Source organism: Pagrus major, chromosome 15 (assembly GCF_040436345.1).
Source record: "Pagrus major chromosome 15, Pma_NU_1.0".
NCBI classification, from domain to species: domain Eukaryota; kingdom Metazoa; phylum Chordata; class Actinopteri; order Spariformes; family Sparidae; genus Pagrus; species Pagrus major.
The window spans coordinates 10,303,280-10,330,964 of record NC_133229.1 but is presented as its reverse complement, the minus strand read 5'-3'; the positions used below and the strand labels follow the sequence as shown (position 1 = coordinate 10,330,964).

Below are 27,685 nucleotides of genomic sequence, written 5' to 3'. Positions count from 1 at the left end.
TCTGTCACCGTGGTGCCAGAGGAGCTTGTGTGGCCCCGGGCACCGCTTGGCGATGCCATGGCCTGCTCAGTCGTCCTCCTGGATCCACACACTTTACATATATTATTTATATGTAAAGTGTGTGTGTGTGATATATTATTGTATCAGATAGTCTGTCAATGCACTTTGTAAACTGTGATTTTGTTGTGCTGTTCTGTACATGCGAAATCTATTGCATGTCTGTCCGTACTGGAATCGAGGGTCTAAGGACGGAGGATGTCGTTCACTGTACAGTTTGTAAATAAAATTGATTTGAATTGATTATAGTGTTTGGTCAGTGACCCATCTCTTTCCCCGCTCATGCAGTAAAAGAGAAAAGACATTTTTCTGGTATCCCTGCCCACTTTATCCAATCAGGACAGAGGTCTCTATAACGAGGCAGTCCTGACAATTACCGCTGCATGTACATGCGGGGATGTAGAGAGGAGGGAGGGGATTCCTAACTGCAAAACGGATAGGAAGTTAGCTAAAATGACATCAGTGCTTACAGCAGCTGTAAAGAAAGTGAGAAAAAAATTCCTGGATCTGTCCCAAAAGGTAATGTGGTCTATTGTGGGCTGAGACCCATCCTCCATCCAAGTTTCGTGGAAATCCGTTCAGTAGTTTTTGTGTAATCCTGTTGACAAACCAACCAACCAACGAACACAGCTGAAAACATAACCTCCTTTGCAGAGGTAATAATAATAATAACATATAAAATATAATGAATTTTAAATATGATACATATTATGAATGTTGTGAGACAACTTAATTAAAAGAAAGTCAATCAAATGTAGGTTTTGTTACAAACAATTTATTGTCATCTCATTCAATAAGCAAACAGTACATCTAAAAAAAAAAAAAAAAAATCACTGCAGTTTTGGCACTACACTATACATAAGTGAGGTACTAAATGCTTCAATGCTTTAGACTAATTTCAAGTCATCAGGGGAAAACATACACAAACCAAAGTAATTTAATTTCAGCTCAATGGGCTTTTAGAAAAAAGGTGACTGTAACCGAGGATAAGAGGGAAGAGGTCACAATTATTATTGACAGGCGGTTTGGTTATTTTCTTGCACCAATACACATGAAATGGTCAATGATCCAACTGTGCTCATGTCCTCACAGCAAACGCATCACACAGCACAGCAGCGAGGGGAGCTTGCCCTCTCCCTTTCTCTGCAAGAGTAGATGAGAACAGGCTCCAGCGCTAAAAGCTCAGCCATCTACTTTATATCAGAAATACTTTCTATGAAAAACTTAAAAACTGTGCACTTCAAAAAAAAAAAAAAAAAAGTCAAATAAATAAATAAATATGTTTGTGCATATTTGCTATACCATGACATACACATACATGATGCATATAATCATATTTAGAGCAAAGAGCCACACAAACATTGTGTGTTGCAGGTGTCAGTTAAATCTAAAGAGACCATTCAGTCAGTCAGTCTTCTGTGAGTGTGTCCTGCACCGGACAAAGTGTTGGCTCAGAGTTGATACTTGGGATAGAAATCCTGAGAAATGTGTGGGACACTGGCAGATGTCTTCAAGCATCCCATAATCGCGCGCACACACATACACCCGTGCACATGCACACAAACAAACCAAAAAAGAAGAGGGAGAAAAAAAAAAAATCTGTACAGAAATGTTACAAACTGCAGGTCATTCATCCCTGCTATGATTGATCCTTAAATATTAAGTATAGTAGAAATGTAAATGAGCTAAATACATAAATACACAACTTTTCAATCCTTCTGAGTGCCACAGCTTCATTACTTTGTGTGGCACTCTTCTTACAGGGTGACGCTGTTTCTTTCATTCATCAATGAGAACTGGATCATCCTCCCCAGTGTGGGCTGGTATCTGTAAATCTGGGGTCATCCCAAACTGAAACAAGGGAAACAAACAGAACTGTTAAAAGGTGGCTCAATGAGTTCTCACTTTCCACTATAAAATCATCCCTTCAGTAATTCAGTAATGTGTGAACACATTCAGTGATGTGTGAAGTCAAAATGCTTTACCGGGTTTTAGGCATAGTAACAAGGGGAGACCAGTAAGTCAGTCAGGACCAGCAGCTGGTCGTCTGTGAACTGCTGCTTGTGTTGCTGCCAGTTGTCATGGTGAGTCCGTCGGAAGTTTGACAGAGTTTTCTTCACAGTCATCTGAAAACAAACACAAATTATGACCACACTGCACAGGTTTTGTTGTTGGGAAGTTGGGCAATTTAAAAAAACTGTAAATATAAGGTGATTACACATACTTCAATGGGTTGTGTGTCATTGAGGTGAGCACTCAGGTCCATCAACAGCTGGGGCATCCAGGTGGGCACATCATATGGGCTGGAGAGAATACAAGCGCTCAGCCCGAGAACACCAGCATGGCGCCGCACCAGGTCTACAAAAACACAACAAGGAGGGATTCCATTAAAATGACAAAGAACTTCGTACGAGGTGTGTCATCACATATTCTCGAGTAGTTAATTCCTTACCAGCAGAGGGTATAGTGTCCACTGTGGAGCCCAGCTCCCTCTTCCTCTTCTTAGGCAAGCAAGTCTTGCAGAGAGCCTCGAAATGTGCCTGCATGGGGGCGTCCATGGACAGGAAATTGCACTGAAGGAAACCACTGAGTGTTGTGGCGGCCATTTCTCTTACCTAGAAAACACAGGCAGAAGAAGAGATGTCAAGTTCAACTCGTATTTAGTCACTACGGTGCAGTATCTTCGAGTATCCTGGGGAGGACACTTTCGGTGCTCGGTGGAACAAAGTACAATAACTAATGTACAGGCAGCACTTTTTAAGGCTTCAGAAGCATTAGCTAAGTGGGTGAGGCAATAGTTATAGTCTTAGTAATATTCACTCGATTAAGTCGCTAACTAAAGATCTTCATGAATAACACACGTTATAATGGTCTAACTTCAGTACATGGATCAAAAAGCTGATTATTCTGGAACTCGCTGCCAGTGATCAACGCGATGTCCTGCGTTGAGGTGCCCTTCTTTCCAGTATGGTGCTAAAATACATGAAGCTCATGTATTTTATCTAAAAAGATCGATGATAGATTTAATTTATTTTATTTTGGTTAATTTAGTATATTGTTTTACTACTTAAATGAGAAAATACATAATCAAACATGTAGATTGTATCTGCCTACTCTGGTCCTTAAAAGTTTCTGCCCCAAACACAAGTGTTGTGCATAATTTAGATACTGTAGCATCTCTGTCTGGTCTTCTTACTGCCAACACTAACAGACAAACCCCATCACCTTACTGACAACCTCTCGCTGCACTGTATAAGACACACCACAGCAACAATGTCATTAGGCAGGGTGTTTCCACGAGTCTGTACACTGGCCAGCTGGATGGAAATAGCAGCCAGCTGGGGATTGGGGGGGTGGATGGATGTGCGTGTGTGTCGGGGGGGTGCTTCTCTATAATGTGAGCTTTAATGGTCTGTTGCACATTTTATGTTTCTATTCTCAGCAAAAACAGATATTATACAGATCTTTGAGTAGAAAAGGCAACTAGGGCAAATTGGCAATAGCCTTCCTCTGAGGTGCATTTCAAAGTTACATGTTTGAATCTAAGATTTTCTCCAAAACAGAAGGCAGCTTCCTCGTGTGTTAAGCTTGGTGTCCTGTGTGACACAGGTTATAAAAGAAAGGGGTTGTTGCGTGCATAAAATGGCTCTCGGCACCAATCAATTCAGTTTATGTATTTGTCTAATAAAGGTGATTCCGCAGAGAGCAGAGCAATCAAAGTGTCAAACAGTCGAGGCCTATAATGAGACTTAGGTTAGTTTAAGAGGCCAAATAAAAATGGCTACTTCCATCCATCCCCCACTCCTCCTTTGTCTCTACTCCATCCCTCTCATCCTCCTTCAATCTGGACGTTATCTCCATAGCAACAGATTACTGCAGCCTGTGGTTTCCATAGCAACAGCTAGAGGACCGGAAGGGGGGGTAGAGTGGAGAGCTGGGAGGAGAGTGCTGAATCACTACAGTGAAGCTGAAAGACAGCGAGAGTGCCTGCTAGCATAAACAAGCATGTATTGGCCAATAGCTTGGTGATTATGTAATCACACTGCCATATGTGTGTGTTCATCTTCCAACCATCTTCCAGCAACACTTATGAAAGGCTGACTACATGTTTCAGCTTTCCATTCTGAATGATTTTAGCGCTTTTACCTCCAGCTGCTCGTCCTCCAGCAGTTGTATAACCAGTGCCCGCACATCGTTCACCGCTTTCTGGTCACTCATGAAGGTGAAGAGGTTGTAAAAGACCATTATCTGGAGGTATGTGAGCACTGTGTAGCGAGCGTGCCAGGAGCTGCTGCCAGCAATCTGCAACACACAACAAGAAAACCCATCCCAGCATCAATAACACACTCTGAGCATTTGTTCCACAAGAGGAACAGACCATTCCCTGCATGAGTACACCATTTAGATTTTTGTTTTTCATAATCAGATGTTTACTTCCATCATTTTGCATCATGATAATGAATAAATCTTTTCAGTACAGGTCACTGGCCTGAGCTAAGGAGAATAAACAAAAACACGAGTGAGAAATAGAGGGCAATAAACAAAACTACAAAACAAGCAACCTTCTAACTGAATGTGCTCTTTCTTGGATGGCATCACTTAAATCCCGGGGCAAGTAGTCTACCAGAGGCTGCCATATATTTATAAAGCTGTTGTCAGAGCATCTCCATCGAAAAAACTCTCAAAATGTTCCTATAGTTTTTCATGAATCTGTTGAAATAATAAACATTTTTTAACCCACAAATAGAAGTTTGTTCAACAGCCTCGATCTTCTTACCTCCATGACCCTGTTTTTAGGTGGCAGCTCTTCTTTTCTTTGAAAACGTGTATAATATCATATGGGTTTCAACAGCTAAATCAAAATGAAGCCCCCTTTCCAAGAATTAGAATTTAAAGAAGAATTATTACAAACCAATCAATCAATCGATTTGTGGAGAAAAACAGCAGATTAATCCATGCAAAATAATGTTACCATTAGTTGCACTAATGTACAAAATTAGCTCCATCTGAAGCAGTGAAATCATTTATCTGATTATACTAGTACTATCACTATTGGTGGGTATAAGTATACTGCTAATGCCTGTACATTTGTTTACTGCATGTAATTTTGTCTTTTGTGTCTGACTAACTGCTCTTGTATATGTTCCATTTTAGTTTTATCTGTACTTATTTTGTCCTTGTGCTGCTACTACACCCAAAAATCCCCTCTGGTGGATCAGTAAAGGTGTGAGCACAAACAAGACCAAGTCGTTGATCTCTGCATGTGTGTCATACCACTCCACAGCTTTGGAACTGTTCCTAATCATTACTTAATTGACTCATTATGATTGGTCATTTCTCTGTATTTTTTCATGTAAAATTACATGTGTTATAGTAATACAACCCGTTGTGCATCAGGAAATCCCCAGAGAATCCTCTAGAATACTGTCACAGTTATCTTTTTTAGATTGTCTCATTTATTCCCCAGGGAGCTGACCACTATCGTAGTGAAACAATAAATTATGTGACAGATTAGTATAAAAATGAATGTTCAGCAGGGCAGGCTCAAGAAAATCTCATTCAGTTGTCATTCCCTTTAAACTATTCATCTTTCTGCTTATAATCTTATGGGTTATAAAGTGGGTGACAATGTTAAAAGCCCAGTCGTGTGTGATGCAGGTGTGGAATAACTCACCTCCTGAAGGACCCTGAGGACCATGGGGATCTGCTCTGAGTAGAGGAGTCCCTGAGACATCAGAGACAGGCAGGTCTTTGCATCCCTCTTCAGCTCATCGTAGCTGTCATCGTTCTCAACGGGAGCAATCTGGAACAGAGGACAAAGATAGGTTAACGGGAAATGATTTTACGTCCCTTTAGATATAAAATGTAAAGTTAATAGTGATGAAACTAGTGGATCAAGGCTGTGAATGAACAAGTGTTTCACCTTGAAGAGCAGGGGGAGCAACCGTAGTTGCTCCGAGACAGCAGTGGAGAAGGAGCGACCAGCACTTGCAATCAGCCACTTCAGCACTGCAGACGGATAAAGACGGGAATTCTTATGTGCAAACAATGGTCCTCGGCTTTAATTGTGAGTGTTAAATTAACTCCATTGTCACAGCTGTGTTCAGGTGACAGATCCTCGACCTACCTGTTTTGAGTAGCTTGATGGCTTGCGTCCTCTCATCCTGCTCTCCCACCTCGTTCTCCTCGATCACGTGGTTCTGGATCTCTTCATCACCCTCGGTTAGAGGCTTCAGCTGCACCAGAATCCGCTCTGTGAAGTCCGAGATGCGCGGGGAGGTGGTCGGCTGGGTGTAGGGCAGGTTGACATCGATCATGAAGATGTACGTGAGCACACTGCAAGGACACCAAATCAGAGAGGATAGAATTAGTCACAAAAAATACATAGAGTGAATAATGATAACTAGCACATTCACTAGGAGTGTAAAAAGGGACCTCACCTGCCGATTCGTTCCCGTACATTCTTGTAGACCTGCGTGAGTTTGGGCTCCAGATATTGCAGCAACCTGTGAAGGAGCTCTGGGACACGCCACTCCTGCTGAGCGAGGCCTCCCTGCAGCACATAGAGACGACTGCGAAGGAAAAAGAAGCACAATTGTCACAGTTTGTCTGTCGCATGAACATCTACTACAGGCAGCAAGACTTTCTACTCACCAGGCGTCAACAAAGGAGCCCCCCTCTCCATTGACTGGAGACTCCATTAGCATCTCAAACAGCCAGTGGAGCTTGCGTGGGTCCCTGCTCTCCTGTTAGAGACAGACGCAACAGAGTCATATGAAAGCAAACACTGATACATGAGCATTGTGATATTATGTTTTATGTTCTTATTATGTTCTTAACAGATTCTACAAAACACACAGTTGTAATGGATGGAAGGAGGAATTTTAACTTCACAATCTTAAGAAGCCTAAACACATGGTGGATAAAAATAGGCAAAAGCTTACACAAGCTGTGGCAATGCAGGTGCCCCAGTCTGCATACGTTTCTATTGTGATGTTGGACAGGGCAGTGCGGAGCAGTGGACACAACAGCTCCCAGAGGTTCTCGACCTGTAAAAAAACAAACAAAAGTTGTAAGTTGTAAGGTCTGAAAAGCACCTTTAAAAGGTAGGTTCACGTAAAATCAAATTACTTCTCCAAGAGTTCACAGAACATGGAACATCTTGGTGTCAGTTTCGAATCCATACCTTCGAGTAGCTCCAGTGCTTGCATCCTCTAATCAGTCCAGAGATGATCTCGGCGACACAACGCTGCTTGCTCTCGTGGGAGTCGGCCACTAGGCGCTCCATGTGCGGCTTCAGCAGAGGAAGGAAGGCATCGCTGAAATTGCGGAACAAACCCTGGCAGAGCACGAGAAGGGAACAGATTAATGTCTGTGTTGGCTGACTTTAGTTAGTTTCTGGCTACTCTCCAGGAATCTCACCTTGAACAAACAGAACCTGCGAGGGCTGAACTTGTCCTTCCCCTTACGGTCCTCGAGAGAGAGGAACTCGATGAACTGGTTGATGAATACTGGGTCTGAGAAGTGGTCGAAGATGATCTGCTCCCGCTGTTGGGAAGGGTATGAAAATTAATTTCAATAGATACAGTCAACATTACTTTACACTATTAAATATGCTATATTTTTTTCAAGAGGTTGTGTATGATTGTGCACATACCTCTGTCATTTCCTCTCTGGTCAGGTTCTGTTTGGGTTGGTCCTCCAGCGGTGCATAAATCGACAGTTTACTAGAGAACAATAATGAGATGATGGTGAATAAAAACAAGGTGTTGTTAGACAAATACAAAGAAACAGATAAATAACAGCAAGCAACAGTCCAGTAAACCAAATAAAGACAGACAAGTAATGCTTAAATGAGAACCTCGGCCAGCAGTAGTATCCCCAGTGAGTCTTCTCCACAAACACACAGCCATCCCAGTCCTGCTGTGTGCGTGGCAGGCTGCTGCTGTTATACTGGAGCCACTTGTTGTCTGTACGGTCCCCTGCTACCATATCACTCAGCTGCTTCCCTCCGCCTACCAAAGATAAGAGCGGATTTAGAAAAATATGAAAAGAATGAAAATGAGATACAAAAACGGATGTTCATACACAAAATCTTTTGTTGCTTACAAAGCTCTGATGGGCTGACGGGGACTTTCTTATGTGGTCTCTTTATTTGTTTCATTATCCCTGCCAAAGCTGATATCGCCACCTAATGGAGAAAATAAGGCATTTCAGACTAAATGTCCACAGGAAAGAGTGGAATGCATCCATGTTGATATTACATGTCATAATGTGTGTATGGCAGACCTTGCGAACATAGAGGGAGTCATGGTTGAGGCTTTTGACAAAGAACGTAACGGCAGGTGGTGGGAGTTGGTGGTCGTCTCTCAGCAGCAATGAAAGGAAGCCAATGGCAATGTGCTCATACTTCCAAGGCCTGGAACATTAAACAAAGAAGGTGTTATCGATAGTAATAAATACATCTACACAGGATTTAATGTAGATATATCATTGTGATTAATATAACTTACATGTTCCTGTTGTTGATGCTGTCCAGCAGATCACCAATGAGGTGTTTGTAGTTCCTACAAATACACAGAGCAATATTATCATCTTGCCCACATTATGGTTGTACACAGAGTAAGCACTTCATATTAACATACAGGTTATGTGTCAATATTCTGTTTAATTCTGTGAAGACAAAAGACCATCATGTGAAATGGAGGCTCCAAGTTAAGCCACTTCATATAAAAGTTGCTAAAAGAGATGCTGTATTAACGTGAGTTGTAAGGTCTTCAGTGTGATGATCCTTTTGCCTTGTTGCTGGTGTAAACTTACGCAACAGACTCGGCATTCTTGACCTCCTGCCTCTTCAGGCCCTCTGCTAACTCGTCCTCTGAAGGAACAGGATCCTCAGGAATAGGATTTGATGTAATCATCAGTTGTTTGGCCACGGCGCAGCTCTCAGCAGGGATCTAAAGGGACGAAGAAGATAAAACATAGTATCAGAAATAATTTGCCCCGAACGTGGAAGGGAATGAAACTTGAACAAGCCCCATTTGAAGGGAGTGGTTTGTTAAACTTTGAAAGACTGAAAGCAAACACAAGGGGAGACTGATAACATATTGTTTGTCATGTAGCTATGTGTGAGTGCATGATCGGGCCGAAAGCAGAAAGTCAGAGGGAAAAAAATATTTTTTGACAGTTTTTTCAAGGCTCAGCTTTTATGTGTACCAGACCAACTGTGAGGGTCTGTATGGTCAATGTCTTTCTGGTACCTTCAATAATACCCCTTTCACACTGGACAAAAAGCCCACTAACATCTGGCTTTTGTTTAGAATGTGACTGTGTACAATCGGCATTCAGTCCCACTTCAAATGACAAGGAAACTAACAAAACCAAAAAACAGCGAGCCCAACTCGTCTCCTGGCAATGGCAAGTAAAATGCCTATTTTTGGCGGATTTACCCATGTTTAACGAAACAAAAAACACTCGCTAATTTTGGTGTAAAATGGTACAAGCTTCTCCTCCTGCACGAATTCAAAAGCAAAGACAAAAGCCGAGGGAGATAAAGCATTATTTTAAAGTTTAAGAAAAATACCCATGTGACCCATTAGTAATGCTAATCTAATAATAAAATGATCTTATTATGCGGGATTAAGTTACATGTTCTATATCAGAATTTTGTGTTGTGGAATGGTTTTTTGATTCAGTTTAATCAAATTAAATTCCAAATAATATTTAACATTTTCATGACTTAATATCTTAGAAAAAATACAATTTCACCTCATATTTTCAATCAACATTTAAGATTAAACAATAATGATCTTTGAGTCAATGAGCTTCCACTATTACAGTTAGGCAGAAATCACAATTGTGTTTTGGTGTTGCTCTTACAGAGAAGTCAATGCCGATTGTCTCATACTGGCGATGGATTTTGTCTGCGAGGTCGTCGAAGAGCCGCACAATGGAGGGTTTCTCCAGAGACATGGCTGAGCTGAGGCCAGAGCGTACGACAGCAGGCCATGTCAGAGCGATGCACTCCCAGTCATGCAAGTTGGCCAGGCACACTCCGCTGTGATTCCCAAGGAGACAGTACAAGGCACCCTGGAGACGTACAAAGAATGTTTATGAGAAAATAGAAAAATTGAATTTCTTGAAAGTGTAAAAAAAAAAAAAAAAAAAAAGCTCAGTATCTGACATACTTTGAACTGCTGCTGTGTGACACTGCTGTTGTCAGGGTTGAGGAACTCAAGGACGTGGGGAATGAGATCTCTGCAGCAGAAGTTGTAGGTTCCAAGTGCAGTGAACAACACATTTTGAGCTCTGCTGCGAACCTGGAAAGTAATAAAAAGTCTCTGTTACGGTCTTATTTACTTCAGGTGTATTAAGCACACATGTCAAATGTCTTTTTGATTTAAGATGCATGATGGTCAATCTGTGACTACATATTATAAAAGCAGGAGGATAATAAATCCTTGATGAGATGTAGCTATTGTGTCCTGTGGAACTCACTTGACTGTAGTAGCTGGTGGAAAGCCTCAACAGATCTCTCATCAGCTCCTGGTGAATGCTCCTGTACTGACATCCTTCCACTGTCAGCTTCCGCAGCTGATGAAACAAAAAGATTTAAAGTTTAAAGCTGTAAAATATAATTCTTATCAAAATGATAATTTCTCTCTTGAAAACTTACCTCATGCTGGAGCATGACTCTGTCTATTAGAAGAGCTCTGATGTGCTGCTTTCTGCCATGAAGCTGCAAATACAACAAGGCATTATACACTTTGAATTGCCAGTCAGTTTTAAACAAAAGATGCAATACCAGTATCAGTAATGCACCTGCAGTACACTTTGAGGAGGAGAGTCATAGTACAAATGTGACCCAAGTACAATAACACATCTCATTTCTCACCCTGTTTTCCATTGACTTCTTCACAAGGTTGAAGCTCTTCCAGCGGGAGTCGAACTCATGTTTGTGAGAGCCTTTGAAGTGCAACAGGTCACTGATAATCTGAAAGGTATCACAGACAAAAATATTGATTAGTCTTAGAAGATGGGATCAATACATCCGCTATTAGAAATAGCTTATGTAGAGACTTGTAGAATGCAAGTGAAGAGGAAAAATAAATAAAGCCGATTGATAACCTATGTCTCCACAACATAATAGCTTACATATGCCAATCCACTATGGCTGTCCAAAAAATATTGTTTGTACGTGTGCTTGTTTGAAGGATTTGTAATCCAGTGTTATATAGCATTTTTTGTAATACATGAGCCAAATATATCAGGAAATGCAGGCTAAAGGTCAGTCCGACAGGGCAGTTATGCTCTATAGCCCGAACCCTAATATTGGAATATTGTTCAACACAAATTAATTAGTATTAAGACTTAAAAAAAATCCATGCTTTTGTGTTCCTGCCTGCTCACCTTGATGATGGAGAAAAGAGACTTGGTGTCATCTTCAGAGTGCTCTAAGATGTAATCTGCAAGAAGAGGTAAAGGAACTCAGTCGACAGGAAAGAAACTCACAGCGTGTTGAAGCTGCACAACAAAGAGAGAGTGAACACTTACGCAGCAGCTGTCGCATCACATTACAGATGGCATCTCTGTAGTTCTCTCTGGACACATCTGCAGGTAGAGAGAAATATTATAGTGTCAGATTATGCTACGACAAACACTATAATTTACATCTATTGTGAGTGATTTATCATTCAACAGCTCTTAAAAAGTGGTGTACGCACCATACTCCATTCCTGTATAGAGTAAGGTCTCATCTAGATTCACCATGCTGCGGACTCTGGGGGGTAAAGCAGGTTCAAAGCCAAGTTAATTACTTAAAATGATGTCTGAAGACAAATTTTCTAAAAATAAAAATGTGCATTTAGCCTTTAATCTTGCGCAAGGACTAAGTACATCTGCTAACTGTTTCCCTAAAGGAGATATTTTTTAACCAGTGGTCTCTTTCTCTGGTTTTCTTGGTCAGGACAGAGTTAAAGTGTGAATGCAGCTGCTCACAGTTCAGGGATGGGCTCTCCTTTCAGTGGAGGCATCAGACCCCCAGCTCCGAGGAGGCAGTGCTGAACAATGGTCAGGCTCTGCAGGACATCATCTCTGAAAAACACAAAACCAACACCTATCACATATACAGTATATACGCATTAAAGAGCCAAACAAAAATAAACAATTAATGGACTACATCCATCAAGTGACTCTGGGAGTGCCTCCTCACCTGCTCATTTCCTGTTCTCCCAGTGCAAATCTCTGAAGGCGCTTGAGTTCAGGCTGGAGGATCAGGTCCAGTAGATAAAAAGCAAAGGAGGTCTCCTCAACACTGGGTACATGCCATCGGATATCCAAATTCCAGAGGTCCCCAGGCCGGCCCCAATCCTATGTGGGATAAAAAAAAAATTAGCAAAACTTATTTTTTAATACATTACATAAAATAAAAGGTCTGAGCGTACAGGGTGTTGCATGTTGTACAGATTGTAAAGCCCCTTGGAGGCAAATACCTGCCAATGCAACTTTTATCTCAACACAGAGACTTTTTGAAGAACGCGCTTTTTTCTCTCTGGTCCAAATACAAAACACACAGGCTTTCTCAGCACTTAGAGAGGGACATAGTCATTTTTTTTTTCTTATCATAATTTACCACATTACAATAGACACCACTATTTGAGTGTTTAGTGGCCAGAGCAAACAGTATCAGGTATATCACTGCATTAAAAAGAGATCAAGACACTTATATTGCCCCTCTGCACTACTGCTGGCAACTGTGGTAACCACAATCACATCCCTAGAACACCGTAATCCAACCAAGTGATCTACTATCCATGCCTCTACCAAAGAGGGACTTAATAGGATCAAAGGACATGAGGTCTTCACTGACAGACAGTCTGAAGAGAGGAGCAGACAATTAATTAATCAAAGGTCACAGTGAGCACCAGCGGGACTTGTCTGGCTTATCTGGTTTAAGAGAATTTCCGCGATGACGTTTCTTTGTTTACAATCCTGATTCTAAGAAAGTTGGGATACTGTGTAAAACATAAATACAACAAAATGTGATAATTTGAAGAACTTTTTGGACATCTTCTCTATGGAAAACAGTACACAGACAATATATTTAATGTTTTACCTCATCAACCTCATTGAATTTTGTTAAAATATATACTTATTCTGAATTTGATAGCAGTAATATGTTTCAAACAAGTTGGGACAGGGGCAACAAAAGACTGGGAAAGTTGTGGAAAACTCCACATTCTACAGGTAAACAGGTTAATCAGTAACAGGGGATGAACTGTATCATGATTGGGTATGAAAGGGGCATCCTTCAAAGGCTCAGTCGTATAAAAGCAAAGATGGAGCCAGTTCACCACTTTGTGAAGCGCAAATTTGTATAAAGGATATTACTACATGGGCACGGGCACACTTCGTAAAACCTCTATCAGTAAACACAGTATGTTTGCAAATTGGCATTGCTTTCAGTTTATATTTACGTTTTACACAGCATCCTAACTTTTTTGGAATAGGGGTTGTATTTTGTTGTGTCACCAATCACACTCTGTTGAGCAATCCTTTATGTCATAAAGACGACGCTTTGTGTTCTTCCACAAAACATGGACATAAGTGAACTTGACACAGAATGGGGTAATTCCGAACATGAGAAGGTCTTTGCTCTGACCAGCCAAGACAAAAGAAGCACTTAGTAGCTAAAAGAGGGGCTACTTCTGTTAAATTAACGTGGTTTGGGTATGATAAGTCTGACATGGAACAGAAAACTGTACTTTGCAAGTTTTGCAGCAGATACACCCTTCATACTTAAATGATCAATCAAATATGAGTTAGTACTTTCATTTGTCAAGTATATAATTCAAAATGTAATAAGAAGATTTGGTCATTGTATATAAACTACCTATTGTTTGTATTCAGTACAGAAAATGGCCTATATTGTGATTTGTATGGTTATCTGGATGGGAAATTTTGATCACACATCAATTGATCACACAGCCCTATATACAACCATTCAATATACGTACCTTGATGGGTAAGTAGTCACTGATTGGTTGGTGGAAGCCTCCTGGCACACTGCAGTACTCTGTGGGGTAGATGAGGGCTGAGGAGCGAAGGATGTGGTGCAGCAGGTTGCAGGCTAGAATATAGCCCTGCTTACACTTAAGGTGAAGCGTCAACTGCAAAATCTGGACCAGGTCCGAGCGGTAGGGCAGGATCTTGTCACCATCCACTCGAGTGACCTGAGGGGAAAAATATAGTGAAGAACAGCATTAAAGATAGAAGTAAATACAGGAACGTAGAGGTTAAGTTTGTATGTCACCTCACCTCGGACAGTAGCTGGAGATTCCACAACAACTCCTTGTCCAGCTCCTCCTCATTCAACACTTCCTCATCTGTTTAAAAAAAAAAGAAGAAATATGTGTCAGGCAGATGACAAAGACTCATGGAAGAAAACATGAGTCATGCATTTGAAAACCTGCATATTGATATCCCTGTGGTCTGTACTTACTGACAGCGATGTGGTTTATTGCATTACAGCAGTGTGGCACAAACATCTTGAGTGACTCTGCAGGGTGACACTGAAATCAAAGCACAGTGAGGATGAAGATAGTAAGCTAATACGCTACGAGACGTTAATGCAGGAAGAGTCTGAGCAGCCAAGACTCACCTTGGAAGCAGCTCTGCACATGTCGGCCACCATTCTTCCAGATACCCGGGTCTCAAAGATGTTGGTGGTTGCAAAGTTGAAAACCTTTTCTAGAGCCACCTGTTAAAAACAATTGACAAATGTGTTCATATACATATATAAAAAGAGAGAATGATAAATGTAGAATGAGACAAATGTGTAAAGTGTTAACCTTGAAAATGTCCAAGGAGCACTGTGTGAGGATGGTGCTGAAGGTGGAAGACAAGCCGAGCTCTACCAGACTCTCCAAATGAGTCATTTTCTCTGTTTCCGTTTCTTCTCGTGTTTGTTCCAGAGTGCTGCTGTCGATCAGGGCAAAGCATCTGGGCAGATAAAAGAAAAACCTTAAGTTCATATTTTTAAGATATTATTTCACTCAAATACTGAGAAAATGCTGTTGGTTATGAAGCTTGCAATGTCACTGCTACCACAACTGTGTTACAGAGAGCAACTGCTGCTGATGGATGACTTGTCAAAACTCCACGTACCTGTCCATGAACTGAAGCACAAAGTCCTCAAATTCAGCTGAGGCTGAGCACATCTCTCTTTCCACCTAAAAGTCATATAAAAGATATGAAAAGGGTTTTGACAAGGATCATTTAACACAATGCATTTAATTATGACAAGGTGAGGAAGGGTAAGTATTCACCTCTGTCAGGTCCGTTCTTTCATGTAGGGCAGACGAACAGTCCACCAAAGGCACAAGAGTCACAAACGTAGCAATGAACTGGAATGTTATCTGTAGGGAAGGGAATGATGTTTATGTCAGATTGAAGAACTTTAACTCAATCTTTAAGAAGGTAGACGTTGACAACGCTGGAACACACCATGCATTTGCTGAAGTCATTTGGGTCGACGCCTGGCAGAGCCCTCATGAGCAGGGGAAGCATGTGAGTGGGCCCCTCAGGAAAGCGCTGCCCACCTGACACTAGGCTCCGTGCCACACCAATCATGCAGCTCAGAGTGGCGGTCAGCTGGTGGGGCTCTGTTAGAGTCTCCAGAGCAGGGTATGTTCTATGGCAGAGACAGAGAACAATCAGTCCTTTGTGTTCATGTTTATGAAAATGTGGCCCCGTCTCTTATCTAAAGCGGAAAACTAGCAACAGTGCAACAATTTCTGAAGAAGCCGAACTTGGGTTAATATTTTATCCTTGAGATAAAACTCACTTCTCCAGCACAGGGGGAATGACCAACTCAGGCCTCATTAGAGCAAGGTTTTGCAGGGCCTGGGCTGCATCGAGACTGCCCGTCTTGCTGAACATGGCCAGCAGGACCGGCTGCATCATGCTCTCCACGAAGTCTGTGATGTCCTCCTCTGTGAGCTTGTGACTGTCTGGTATCGGTGTCAGCCATGTGGGCTTTTTGTAGCGCTCTCGGTGTAGCCGCCGCACCACGCTGGCTGGGAGACGCTGGAGAAGCTTCATGAGCTTCATCTGGACATGAGTACAGAGGGACAGAAAGACAGATGCATGACAAAGAGGCAGACAGTGTGCCTCCATGTAGTCTGGACAAACATCTGGAAACAAACATGACATAATGAACATATAAACACAAACCAATACACTGTGAACACAGCTTTGGCTACTTGTCTTGTATGTATGTTTCAATTATGGGATTATTTTTAGTAAAGTCAAATCCCTTGAATTAAATTTCAAAAGGGAAAAAGAACACTCATTTTATTACACAGTGAGATTTTTTATTTCCACTTCCAGTGAGGGGCACGGCGGAGGCTTTAAAAAGCCCATGTTATTACGTGACAGTCATAGTTTCTACTCTCAGTATATTGCGAAACAATGTTTACATGTAACAAAAACTGCAGTGAAGTGGACCAACATCTCACGTGTATCCAAGCAACAGCTAAGAATACACAAACTCATTCCCCTCTGCCAAAAATAAAGGTTTGTGTGTGAGGACATGTTGCTGCCTGCGGTGCTTCAAATCCAGTAGAAGGGGATCCTCAAAACAGAAAGGCATGTGGCCCGGTGCCCGGTGACCTTTAATAGCATTGCAACTGCTCACTCACATGTTCTCTTGTCAATTCTGAACTCGATACTGACATAAACCCTGACGTAAACCGTGACGGACGTCGAGATTCCGGAAGCTTCCTAGAAAAATGATGACGACTGAATACGCCCTCTGTCATTGTACATGCTGCTGCAGTGAGCCATGGTATGCTCTATTAACATGGTGTTGGGATTATAGTTGGAAGGACCTGGATGAGGGATGCAATTAAACTCAATGGAAGAATGCAAAGCCTCATGACTTTCACTTTATGATGTTCATGCCTCTTGTACAAACACACTCGTTTGAACGGTAAAACATATTCCAAATCTATGTGTGTTGACTTGATCAGTATTTTTTTCCTTTAATATTGGTAAAAATACTAATTGTAATCTAAAAGTTCTTGAAAACCTAAGTTTTCAATGGGGTCCTAGATGGACATTAGGTTTTCTGCCACTTAAAAAAATGTTTTGTTTGTACTTAAATGTACTACAATTACCTTTCAATTGGTTATGAAACAGAAAAAAATTAAAGCTCCTTGTTGTAGCTTTATGTCGATGGGCCTCATCTGGACAAAACATGATGTCATATATTTCCCTCCACCAATCAGAGTTGAGCTACATTTGAGTCAAAATTTGATGTCAGTTGTTGAGGCGGCCACTGTAATGGCGCTCAAATCTGAGCCAACCACACCCACACGGTTCTGATGATGCAGAGTAGCTGAGTTTTGGAGTGTGAAGCTAAGATATTTTTACCCTTCAAACCTTAACTTTGATTGACGCTTATTTTGTTATGAATATCTAATGCTGGAGACAAATAATGAAAATTTAAACCAAGTTTCGAGAGGCTTTAAGCAAATGACCCTTTCCTCTCTTTAGCAGCTATTTTTGAACCATCTAAAGACCACAGAAAAGTAGATGTCAGACCTATAAACTCTAGTGGGTCGCTGAGAACACTGAGTTTCTGATTGGACGGTCTAATGAAGCTTTCCACATTCTTTATGGTTTCTTCAGTTCCACAATCATCCAAAAGACGTAAGAAGTGACTCACCAACCAGCGGCCATGGTTTGATGGGTGGAAGAAGGATGCGATACTGTTGAAAAGGCCACTGAGCTGTGCTTGTGCTTGCTTGCTGGGTCCTCCCTGAAATTGAGATAGTATGGGATCATCGCGAGTAACACATTTCTGACACTATCTGTGGCTGCTGTTATTCACCAATCACATAATTTATGAAGAATGAACTAACCAGGAGGGACGACACCCAAAGCACCACATGACTGATGTCGTAGGCATTGGTGATGTAACGTGGTACCATCATCTGACTGGTCCCCACAGGGAGATTCAAGCTCCTCAATATTCTTGTGAAAATCTGAAATGTGAAAAACAAAATAATTATGGTCGAACGTTTCATGTCTGATGATCATTTTGATGTAGACTAATTTGTTGTAAAAGTGATTAAAGGCCCATGATATTTGATTGGACCTAACAGGTCAGGAGTGTGCATTTGTTTATCAGTAACACATGCTGGTGCTGTCAAAAAAACATGAATCAGAACAGTCATGAATCAGAACAGTCGTGATGCAAGTCACTTCCCTTCATTGACCAACAGCAAGATCAACAAGGAAATGTGATAGTGTGTTTCTTTGACACGCAGCAGTGGCCATGAAATACACACCATGAGGCAATATCATAAAGGTCATCAGGCCACACATGACAGCATGTGCTCCAAATCTCAAAACAAACAAGTACTAAAACATGTAGCAGATGATGGAGAGAAAAAAAAACAAACCTTAGGGATGTAAGGGTCCCAATCAACGTAGCCGATGTTGTCGTTTGACAAGCGAGCAAAGAGATTGACCAGATGCTGCAAAGATGGACAACAACATGTTACACTGGGAAGACAGAAACACTGACTACTGCGCATCAGTTCATTTCTTTAAACAAATTAAGCTACATACCACTTCCCAGCTTGGAAGATTTTGCACAGACACCCATAAGCTGATCAACTCGTCGAACCACAGCCTGCAGATAAACAAGCGGTTACAAAAGCAGAAGACATACACGTGATATGTAATAGACAGGTGTCAAAGGGAGTGCAGTTTGTTCTCTTTCTAGACTTCTAAAGTTGCAATTTAATTAATTACATTTGGTTAATACTTTATGCAGGTTTATAGTAAATTTGTCAGTAAATTGTCAGTGCACAGCAGGTCAGATGAACATGCTAAAATGTGAAACGTCTCTATTGGCTGGCATACAATTAAAAATATATGAAAAATTGGTTACCTAAAACAAATGAATGACGAATTAATTACTGACGTTAGCATGCTAACAGGCTAGCCCCAGCTGGTCTTGGTCCTGGTGTAGCAGTGTAAACACAAACAGTCCCCTGGCGCTCCAAGCTCCCAGTCTGGACCGCTAGCTGGACGGCTTACTGAGCTGACTAGCTCTAACACTAGCAACAGTTAACAGCAGTCACTGGTTATTTGTTAATATGCTGCCCCCTATTTATTTTGAATATGAATTCAACAAGATGCCAATTCTTACATATTGCACCTTTAAGTTTGACATGAAGCAGTTCTCCTAGGGAAATTCCTATTTCCCCTAAACTTAGTACCAAATCACGTAGTTATTTCCAGGAAACTTCAAAAGAAAATCATTAGGAAACTATGGACCCATATAATAAATAGATACTCAAGTTCATGCTCTATGCACCTCCAGAAAAAAACTACATTTACAAGGCATGCAAGATAATGTGAACACTTCTTAGGACTTCATGTCCATGCCAACTCTACAGTTTTGGCCCAGCATTCCTGCAACAGACTGCTGTTCACCCTGTGGGCTGAGATCTTAAAATGTACACTGAAGTCACTGTTATGATCCTGGAAAAACCTTAGAGTGATCACTTGCTTTGTTCCCCAGGCCATGAAAGGATGCATCTGGTCAGCGCTGTGTTACATTGTTGAGGCATTAGGTAGGCGGTGACATTTAAGGGATGCACTGTCTGTATTAAGGGGCCTAAGAAGTCACTCACCACCTCTCTGCACTATGGTGTAATGATGTGGGAGGAATGAAAGCACTTAACTAATATCAAAATGAGTTCGATTAACTTTTAACCAGCAGTAAAAATACAAAGAGAAAAAGTAACTGAAATCAGTGTGTGTTTTGATTTTACTGGTTAAAAAAACAGAAAACTGGAGCTGTATCTCGGTTCTCTTTTATAGAACACTTTTCTATGTGTCACTATGGGATACGCCCCCTCATATATTCTCAGAGGCACTTATTTCATTATGCCAGCACTGTGTGGTTGGCAGTCGTGACGTCTGCCTTGGGTATCTTTGCCTTTATGCAGTATATATGGCTGACACAGCCACACTCTTCATTCATTCATCTCTTTTCGCTTCGGCAGCCAGGCTGTTCTTTACCGGATCTCAAGGCTGACTCGCTCAACTGCCCTCAGACTGGAGCGATTATCTTGGATCTCGACCATATACGTAGGAGAGGATGAGAAGTTTCTTACTTGAACCCCTTGTGGTGCAGCTCTGGAGGCAGAGTCGTGGGTAGGAAGAGCTCAAAGTAGCTGATTGCTCTTTGCATGGTGACATCAAAGGGACAGAGGAGTGGTCTCCACTCATCCAGCATCTCCTGAGTAGCAGACTCTGAAAAGTATCTGAACAGACAGACAATATTCATTAGTTTGTTTGTAAAATTGAGCAAGTGACAGATGTTAAGAACATTATTTATATCATTCAACAGCTTGTGAATGGGTAGATATGGACATATGCACCATCTGAAGCAGCAGAGCAGCTTAGAGAGCGTTTCAAAGATGGACAAGCCTCTTAGGGTCGCTCACAAATCACATCTGAAGACATCTGAACACTCACGAGATGCTAGAGACTGACAACCAGGGAGTACCTAGATTATATTTATCTAAATAAACGACCCTATGTGATAGCTTCAAAGCAATAGCATATAATATTCATTTGGTCATCATTTCGAGTTTCTATTCATCAAGTACTTTTATGTTTTGATCGCGTTACAGACAGGAGACTGAAATTTTAATGTCGGAGCACAATGTTCCCCAAACGGGAGATTACAAGTCATACACCTGGCACATTTGAGCTGTTCGGGGCAAATCCTGTGGTTCCAATGGGCTCATAGTCCCACAGGGGGATTTTCACGGTTCATTACGTGCTTGTGTAAACCTTGCAGGTTATTTCAGGTCACCTAGCCTCCTCAGCGATTCCAAATCCACAGGACGGCTTGAAAACTGTCACTTCCAACCAACGCCACTTCCCCTATGCCTCATCACTGATCCACAGCGTCTCAGCAGCTGACCACAAATCACTCTCCCTTCTCACAGAAACAGGAAACTCTCACACAAGACAGAATTAGATGAGATAATAGGATTATCTGCCTAAGTGCAAAGCGAGGGACGAGTCCCAGGGCTTGCCTAAGATATCTGCATGCGCACAGCGCACATCTAAGGTGAACGCGGTCAGGGACCTGCTGGTGACAACAAAGCTGTGGAATAATGAAGCAATTAAAGGAAACCTAATGAGCAACATTCGACCAATCTTTAGGGATGTTCATTTTTAACAGCTCAGCTTTATGTAGTTGTAGTTTTCTATATATCTCTGTCCCTATTAATAGATCCCTTATGAAGTCACTAAAATCAATAATACAATCAATTAAATGTCCTAACATAAACATGAATTTGAAAACAATTACATTTCCAGTATCTTACTAAAATCCTCCAGGAGCTTATATTTGGAAAGAAGAGTCAGTCAAAGACAGATAAAAGATATTAAGATATACTTACGGTCTGCAGCTTTTCACGAGTGTTTTCAGCACACTCTCCACAGAGCTGTAACAAACAAAACGAAAGAGGAGCATCAAAGCATGTGAAAACAACCACTGAAACACTGATGTTGTTAGAGTTAAACAATCTTCACACTGATGCAACTTGACTTTGATTGCATGCACACAGAAACGCCTTTCCACGCCTGACTGGTGCACAGCGAACGAGGAAACCTTATGGGCTGGTGTGAAGTGAGGAAACTCTAATAACGCGTCGTTAACAGAGTGTAATCACTTACAGTATGGATTCCTATACTGTTTATCAATAACATGTCACTTTGAACTCAGTCATTGCTTTAACAGTTTGTCAGAGGAAGTTTGGGATTTAAGTCAAGTCAATTTTACTTATAAAGTAGCTCCATATCCTGCTCTTTACATACTCTCTATGATATTATTTAAAGAGACGCAACAATTACCATCATGAGCAAGCACTAGGCGACAACTTACAGCTTATAATAAACTACTACTGTAGGCCTGTCATGCTAATTACAATAGTTATTAATCTTTCGTATCTCACATATGTTATCATACAAATTGATCATTTTTGCCGACCTCGATATTGTCAGTTGTGTTTACATGTGTGTTTGTTTACATCAGAATGTGACTATTTATGTTTTACTTCTTTAGGATACCTTAATGCTTCTTTCACATTCCAGTTCCAATGTCTGAATAATAAAGGTGCACTATGTAGTTTTGGAATAGAAATTCAGATTCAGATTTTTTTAATATCATCATTATATCAATGGCATAAATTGGTCTTAAAATGACAATAATATCCTTTATCGAAATTCTTTCTGAGATAATATACGGTCTAACAATAAGTAGTTAATTATTGTGACAGGCCTAAAAATAACATCTAATTATAAAGCCTCTTACATGTCACACTTCTGACATGATTACCTTTACATATAGACTGCAAACGCAGGACTGTGGTCACATAACAGTGTTGAAAGCTCGGGACCGATATAACCACAGCTTTTGAGCTCCCCACACACAATCCCACCGATCTGCTCGCATGCAAGCTCAAGCCATGCCTTGTTGGAAATGCCCCGCCAATCCCACTCAGCAACTGGTTATTTATTATCTCCACATCAATCAAGTCTTTTTCTAGCTGACATACTCCCGATTTAATACTCTAACAATAGCTGAATTGTGGGGGACACTCTGCCAGCCAAACTGCAGCTATCTAAATGCACATTCCTAGCTGAATCTTAAGCACTGGAAGCCCACAGCACACAGGCTACAGACCAGGGTCAAAGTCATGCACTGCAAATCCAACGGCAACAAGAACTAGGCAAAGTGAGTGTCCTGTTCCAAAGTGCTCGGACATTCGGTGAGGAGGAACCCCAGACTACACAAAATGACCTTTAGTTCAAGTGAACCCTCACATTCAACCCGACACATTCCGTGTCGACGAAACGTGACAAGAGCTTGGGCTCCTCAGTGACTCCTGAAAATGCTGAGTAGTAGTGCAGGTATGGCTAACTTGAAAGGCAAGCTGAGAGGAGGGATGTGCAACAGCAAAAACTCCCCTGACCATGAACCAAAATGTAGATAATCCTTCCTAATATGGACAACATCATTTTGTTAGTACGTTGCTTTCATATAATCCACTATGGCTGAAATACTGGGAAACCCAAACTGACAGAAATCCCAGGAAATTTTATAAAAGAAACTACACAGTCTATTATCACTCTCTCACAGTTGATATAGGGGATATGAGAAGGGTAGAAAAAACCTTTTTAGCTGCAGTGCGACAGTCTCCAGTATGTGTGAAATGTTAACATTGATTAATTCTTGACATTTCTTCTGTCACAAGCTGCAAATGGGGTGTCCAGTTTTTGTTTTCACATGCAATGTATGTAAAAAAAAAACATGTAAGTGCCTCAAAAGATGATTCAAAGTAAAACACAAAGAGAAGTATTGTCCTTACCACCTCTGAACCAATTTTATCATTATGAGTTTAGAGGATGAACGAGGCCGTGGAGAACTGAATGTGAGAGGAGACAAAGGCATAAAGAACACATTCAGCACACGACAAAGTGCCAATCACTCAAAAATATGATATACATACTAAATGCATCAACTTACACAATTTTATCATCAGAGTATCATGTGTTGTGTGCATAAGTAGAGTTTGGAAAGAGGTGAGCTGGCAATCAGCCAAAGCAGCTTGCTTCCATCAGCCGTAACATGAAGTGATGTGCTAGCAAGGCATTTATGTGATAAACATACAATGTTGCCATAGCACCATAAAAGAGCACCTCGCACTGCTTGCTAAGAAACCTCACAGGGAATTTTCTAAGGGTGTTGCACAGGGTGGACTGACATTCAAACTTCTCTCCAAAACTGTAGTGTCAGAGTGAACATTTCTCCTTGTGAAAAGTACAGTTATGAAGGGTGTGTGGCTTAAAACAAAAGATGGTCCCCTTGTTCTCTGTCGACTGGTCCAATCATCAAACGCAATTAGACTATTCACACTACTGAAACCCTTAACCTAAGAGTAACAATAACAAAATGGGTTTGTGGAACTATTCCCCCTTGATATGTAAATATATCTATCCATTTATTTATTAAAGGTGCACCATGTTGGTTTGGAAAAGAAACTGAATCTTAGAAAGGTAATATTTACAATATTAATAAGTCAATAATACAAACACAGAAATTTATTCATTTGATATATTCTCACAACTGAATAATAAGCATAATAAGCCATCCTCAGAGGGGATCAAGGTCCCCAGAATACTGTTTGAAGCTATAAAGGCGTCTACCTCGAAGAGTCCTGCAAATATAAACAAAGTCAAACAGTATGAAATTGCACTGTCCTCTGGGGACAGTTTATTTATTCAGTGTATTCAGCAATGAAAATCAATCAAAGTCGATCTATCTCTTCTGTTCAAATTTTCTGACCCAAAACTACATAGTGCACCTTTAAAGCAAAGTTGTTTAAAGCCCAAAATTAACAAAGCAAACAATAATCAACCTTGTTTTTTAACATTGGTTAGTCTAACAAATTATTATAGTAGCTATTCCATTAAATGTTTAAAGTCATCAATAGTGAAGACATGAAAAATATTTTGGAAACTTGGAACAGGGCTTTATAATTTGAATGAAAAGGCTGATTTCAGTCTTATTCAGTAGCTTTTCTAGTAAAAGGAATCCATATTCCCTCACATGCTAAAATGTTTCTTCTGTTTTCGATAATTACTCTTCAATAATTACATTAACATTATTCTAATCCTTTAAAAAAAAGACGAATATTAGAGATAAACACAGCTGAAGTTCTGTCGGAGATGTTCTGATGTACCACACAACCAACAAAAGTGTCCAATTCAAATGTAGTGAATGTGCCCTCCTCATTGGATATGCCCATGGCGATTCCTAAATGCGATGATTGAGCATGCCTTTTAAAAAACAGTAATATTAACGGCGACAGTAAAGAACAGAGGCATACTTGGGAAACCAGTTGAGGCCCAGATGCTCTGTCTTAGAGAAAAGGATCCTGTCGTGCAGCTCATACAGCGGTCTCCAACTCAACTCAAGGTCCTCCCTTGACAGTAGCTCCCGCTTCCTGTTGGATGAATCAGACATACAGAATAAACACTCAGATCCTAGCTCAGCATACAGTCTTACCCTATGGGAAAAAAATCCATAAGGTTGCACAGTTAATCATCAGTGGTGAGTTTGCAGCATTTTTTTTTAAATATAAGTTATTTAATGGAGAAAACAAAAACAAAAAAACACTCAAAATGATCTGTAGAACTGGAAGTGTGACATAATTGAGTGTTTATCATGTGTACAAGCTGTTGAGGAAATAACTGGGGCCCATTCTTACTTGAGGAGGTTGATAAGAAGGCGAGCGAGGCCCTGCATCATGCTGATCTCCAGTTTGGGGATCGTCACTAGCTCATAGAGCAACTTGATGAACAGCACATGGTCTTCTTTGCTGAACTTCCGCCCGTACAGCCTCATGTACCTAGATAAGAAGTACAGATTTAGGGATAATTGCTTCAGTTTCATCATGCCTGAGTGGTGAGCAGCTGTGTCAGCAGCATCAACAACACAAACGTGAGGTGCTTATGTTCACTGTTGCATAAAAAGAAATATTTCAACAAATTCAGGCACGCACATTTCAAAACATGGGTTCATCTTTTTTTCACAATAACACAAGTTAAGCTGAATAAGCTTCTCTTGAGACCTTTGAAAGTGACCACTACAAAGTGTCTGTATCACTATTAAAAATGCCAAAACACCAGTGAGCAGAATCTGGGTCAGCCCCACAGTAAACTTTCCATCTCTCTGAGCCGGCAGTGACTCACTCTTGGACAGAGCAATGTGCCAGCGTTGGGGACTGAAAAGGATTAAAGACAGCCGAGCAACCAAGTACAATAAAATGAAACAGCCCTCTAAATAATCCACAATCATAGTGAAAATATTTTGCTGGCCCAGTGTGATTCATAACTGCCAGATACATACAAAACTGTTGGGTTTAGTTTACTTTTGACGAACATGTATGACTTGTCTTATCTGTTTGGCTGTAAACTGTCTCAGACAAGACACTAAAACCAAGTTAAACACTGCAGATGTTGTCTTCTCTACTAGCATGGCAATCCCTTGAAGGCAGCGACTTCGCAGAACACCACAAAGTCCACAAAATCTCAATTTCCCATTTCTATTTCGACACATCTGCTGAGTTATCACCTGACCCTCTGCCTCCAAAATAAAATGTCAGAGCCAGTAATGACAATGACCCCCTGTTGTGCTGCACTGCCAGGGTTAGGTTGAGAATTTGACACTCTATTGCGCCGATTATGAAACCCAGGCCGTCCCTAATCACATACACTGGGCAGTTTGTAGTGCCTGGGCATAATCAACTAGGTTAGCTAACGTTTAATAGCACATAATAAACACCCCGGGCTGTTGAGCAATACTGGGTTTCCAAAACAGCTAGGCTAACTAACGGGAGAGCTCCTGACCCGAGTGTGTACACAGTTATAACAAGAACAAAGTGTTAGCCTAGCAAACAAGCCGACAGTACACCTTCAATGTTTCCCCACAGCTAAATACAGCAGATACACAGAGTACTGTTGCACAAATACAACAGTTTGTTTACTTCAGAAGGCTCAAGGCTAAGAAATTATGAAGTGCGCGGCTGTTTCCTCCCTTTAGGATACCAAAGATTAGCGCTACTTACGTGGAAAGTTTCCTTGTCCAGAACAGCACACCGGGCCATATCTCTCTGAGCTGAACAGCTCGGGCCAAGTTCCCTTTGATTTTACCCAAAATCTCATTTGATTCATCGTCTAGCCTGTCCGCGTACGGTAGAAGTTTGTTGTATACGATGTCTTTTTGAGGAACAAATCCCAGTGTGTCAGGCTGTGCCTTTTTCATATTACAAATTCCAACCGGCTAGCCTCGATATGCTAGCAGATTTTACTCAGTTTAACTTCCTTCGGGTTACCAGTGCACGTTGTTATGCTACCTGGCTAATATAACGGTTAGCAATTCCCAAGCTAGCTTACCCTCGCTGATGGTAAGCTTGCAAGGTTGTTATGGCCCACACAGTGACTTAGTTAAGAGATTCACAAGTTGATGAGCCGCTAGCTAGCCATTTATTTAGCTTAAGTAAAGTTGGATTCCTTCACCAGAAAACAATAACATCACCAATGTCATCGTATAAAAATATTAAGGCTAACGAAAAACACGAGTTTGTCCAGAGAACGCGTTGGCACTCGAATCCCTCTCTTTCGGCTAACGTAATCCTAAAAACCTGACAAGCCGCTAACCGTCTAGCTAAAGTTAGCTCTCTACTACAAAAGCACAGTCATATCCCAAGGACTGTCAACGTCGACTGATTCATCCAACTACGGCAAAGCAGACGGCAGACGACACCCAGCTACAACCTACACACCACAGCCGTCACATCCGCTAGCTGCTGAGAGAACTACGCTACCCAGCACCCCCCTCCCCATTCATGCTTTCTATAAACGCTTATCCTTTAACTTGGCAAACAGGATGACATGAAATCCACTTAACAACTCGTGTCCTCGGATGTCTTTTCTATTGCAGTTTATTTTCTCTTCGTTAAGATCA

The 27,685-nt window shown here is 41.1% G+C and overlaps 1 protein-coding gene across 2 annotated transcripts; it reads right to left on the bottom strand.

Annotated features, from left to right (window-relative positions):
* Positions 1 to 812: 812 nt before the first annotated feature.
* Positions 813 to 27,402, bottom strand: psme4a (proteasome activator subunit 4a). Of its 2 annotated transcripts, XM_073481629.1 has the most exons (48): positions 26,787 to 27,402; positions 25,428 to 25,568; positions 25,047 to 25,163; positions 23,526 to 23,582; positions 21,555 to 21,599; positions 20,253 to 20,402; positions 18,694 to 18,757; positions 18,525 to 18,599; positions 17,982 to 18,104; positions 17,786 to 17,878; positions 15,902 to 16,167; positions 15,562 to 15,748; positions 15,384 to 15,473; positions 15,223 to 15,287; positions 14,907 to 15,057; positions 14,717 to 14,815; positions 14,558 to 14,627; positions 14,374 to 14,441; positions 14,073 to 14,288; positions 12,269 to 12,426; positions 12,055 to 12,150; positions 11,781 to 11,836; positions 11,611 to 11,667; positions 11,467 to 11,522; positions 10,952 to 11,050; positions 10,733 to 10,795; positions 10,555 to 10,650; positions 10,245 to 10,376; positions 9,937 to 10,146; positions 8,878 to 9,014; positions 8,571 to 8,624; positions 8,347 to 8,476; positions 8,167 to 8,248; positions 7,919 to 8,072; positions 7,715 to 7,784; positions 7,480 to 7,605; positions 7,244 to 7,396; positions 7,002 to 7,106; positions 6,712 to 6,803; positions 6,498 to 6,629; positions 6,185 to 6,393; positions 5,981 to 6,066; positions 5,732 to 5,860; positions 4,204 to 4,359; positions 2,510 to 2,672; positions 2,282 to 2,415; positions 2,043 to 2,183; positions 813 to 1,908 (listed from the first exon to the last, which is right to left on the bottom strand). In XM_073481629.1, exons 1-47 carry the CDS (start codon positions 26,981 to 26,983, stop codon positions 2,049 to 2,051), a joined length of 5,544 nt encoding a protein of 1,847 aa, XP_073337730.1. In that variant the 5' UTR covers positions 26,984 to 27,402; the 3' UTR covers positions 813 to 1,908; positions 2,043 to 2,048. The 2 variants fall into 2 exon arrangements, with proteins under 2 accessions (XP_073337730.1, XP_073337729.1); XM_073481628.1 differs by lacking the exon at positions 23,526 to 23,582.
* Between the last annotated feature and the right edge of the window lie 283 nt (positions 27,403 to 27,685).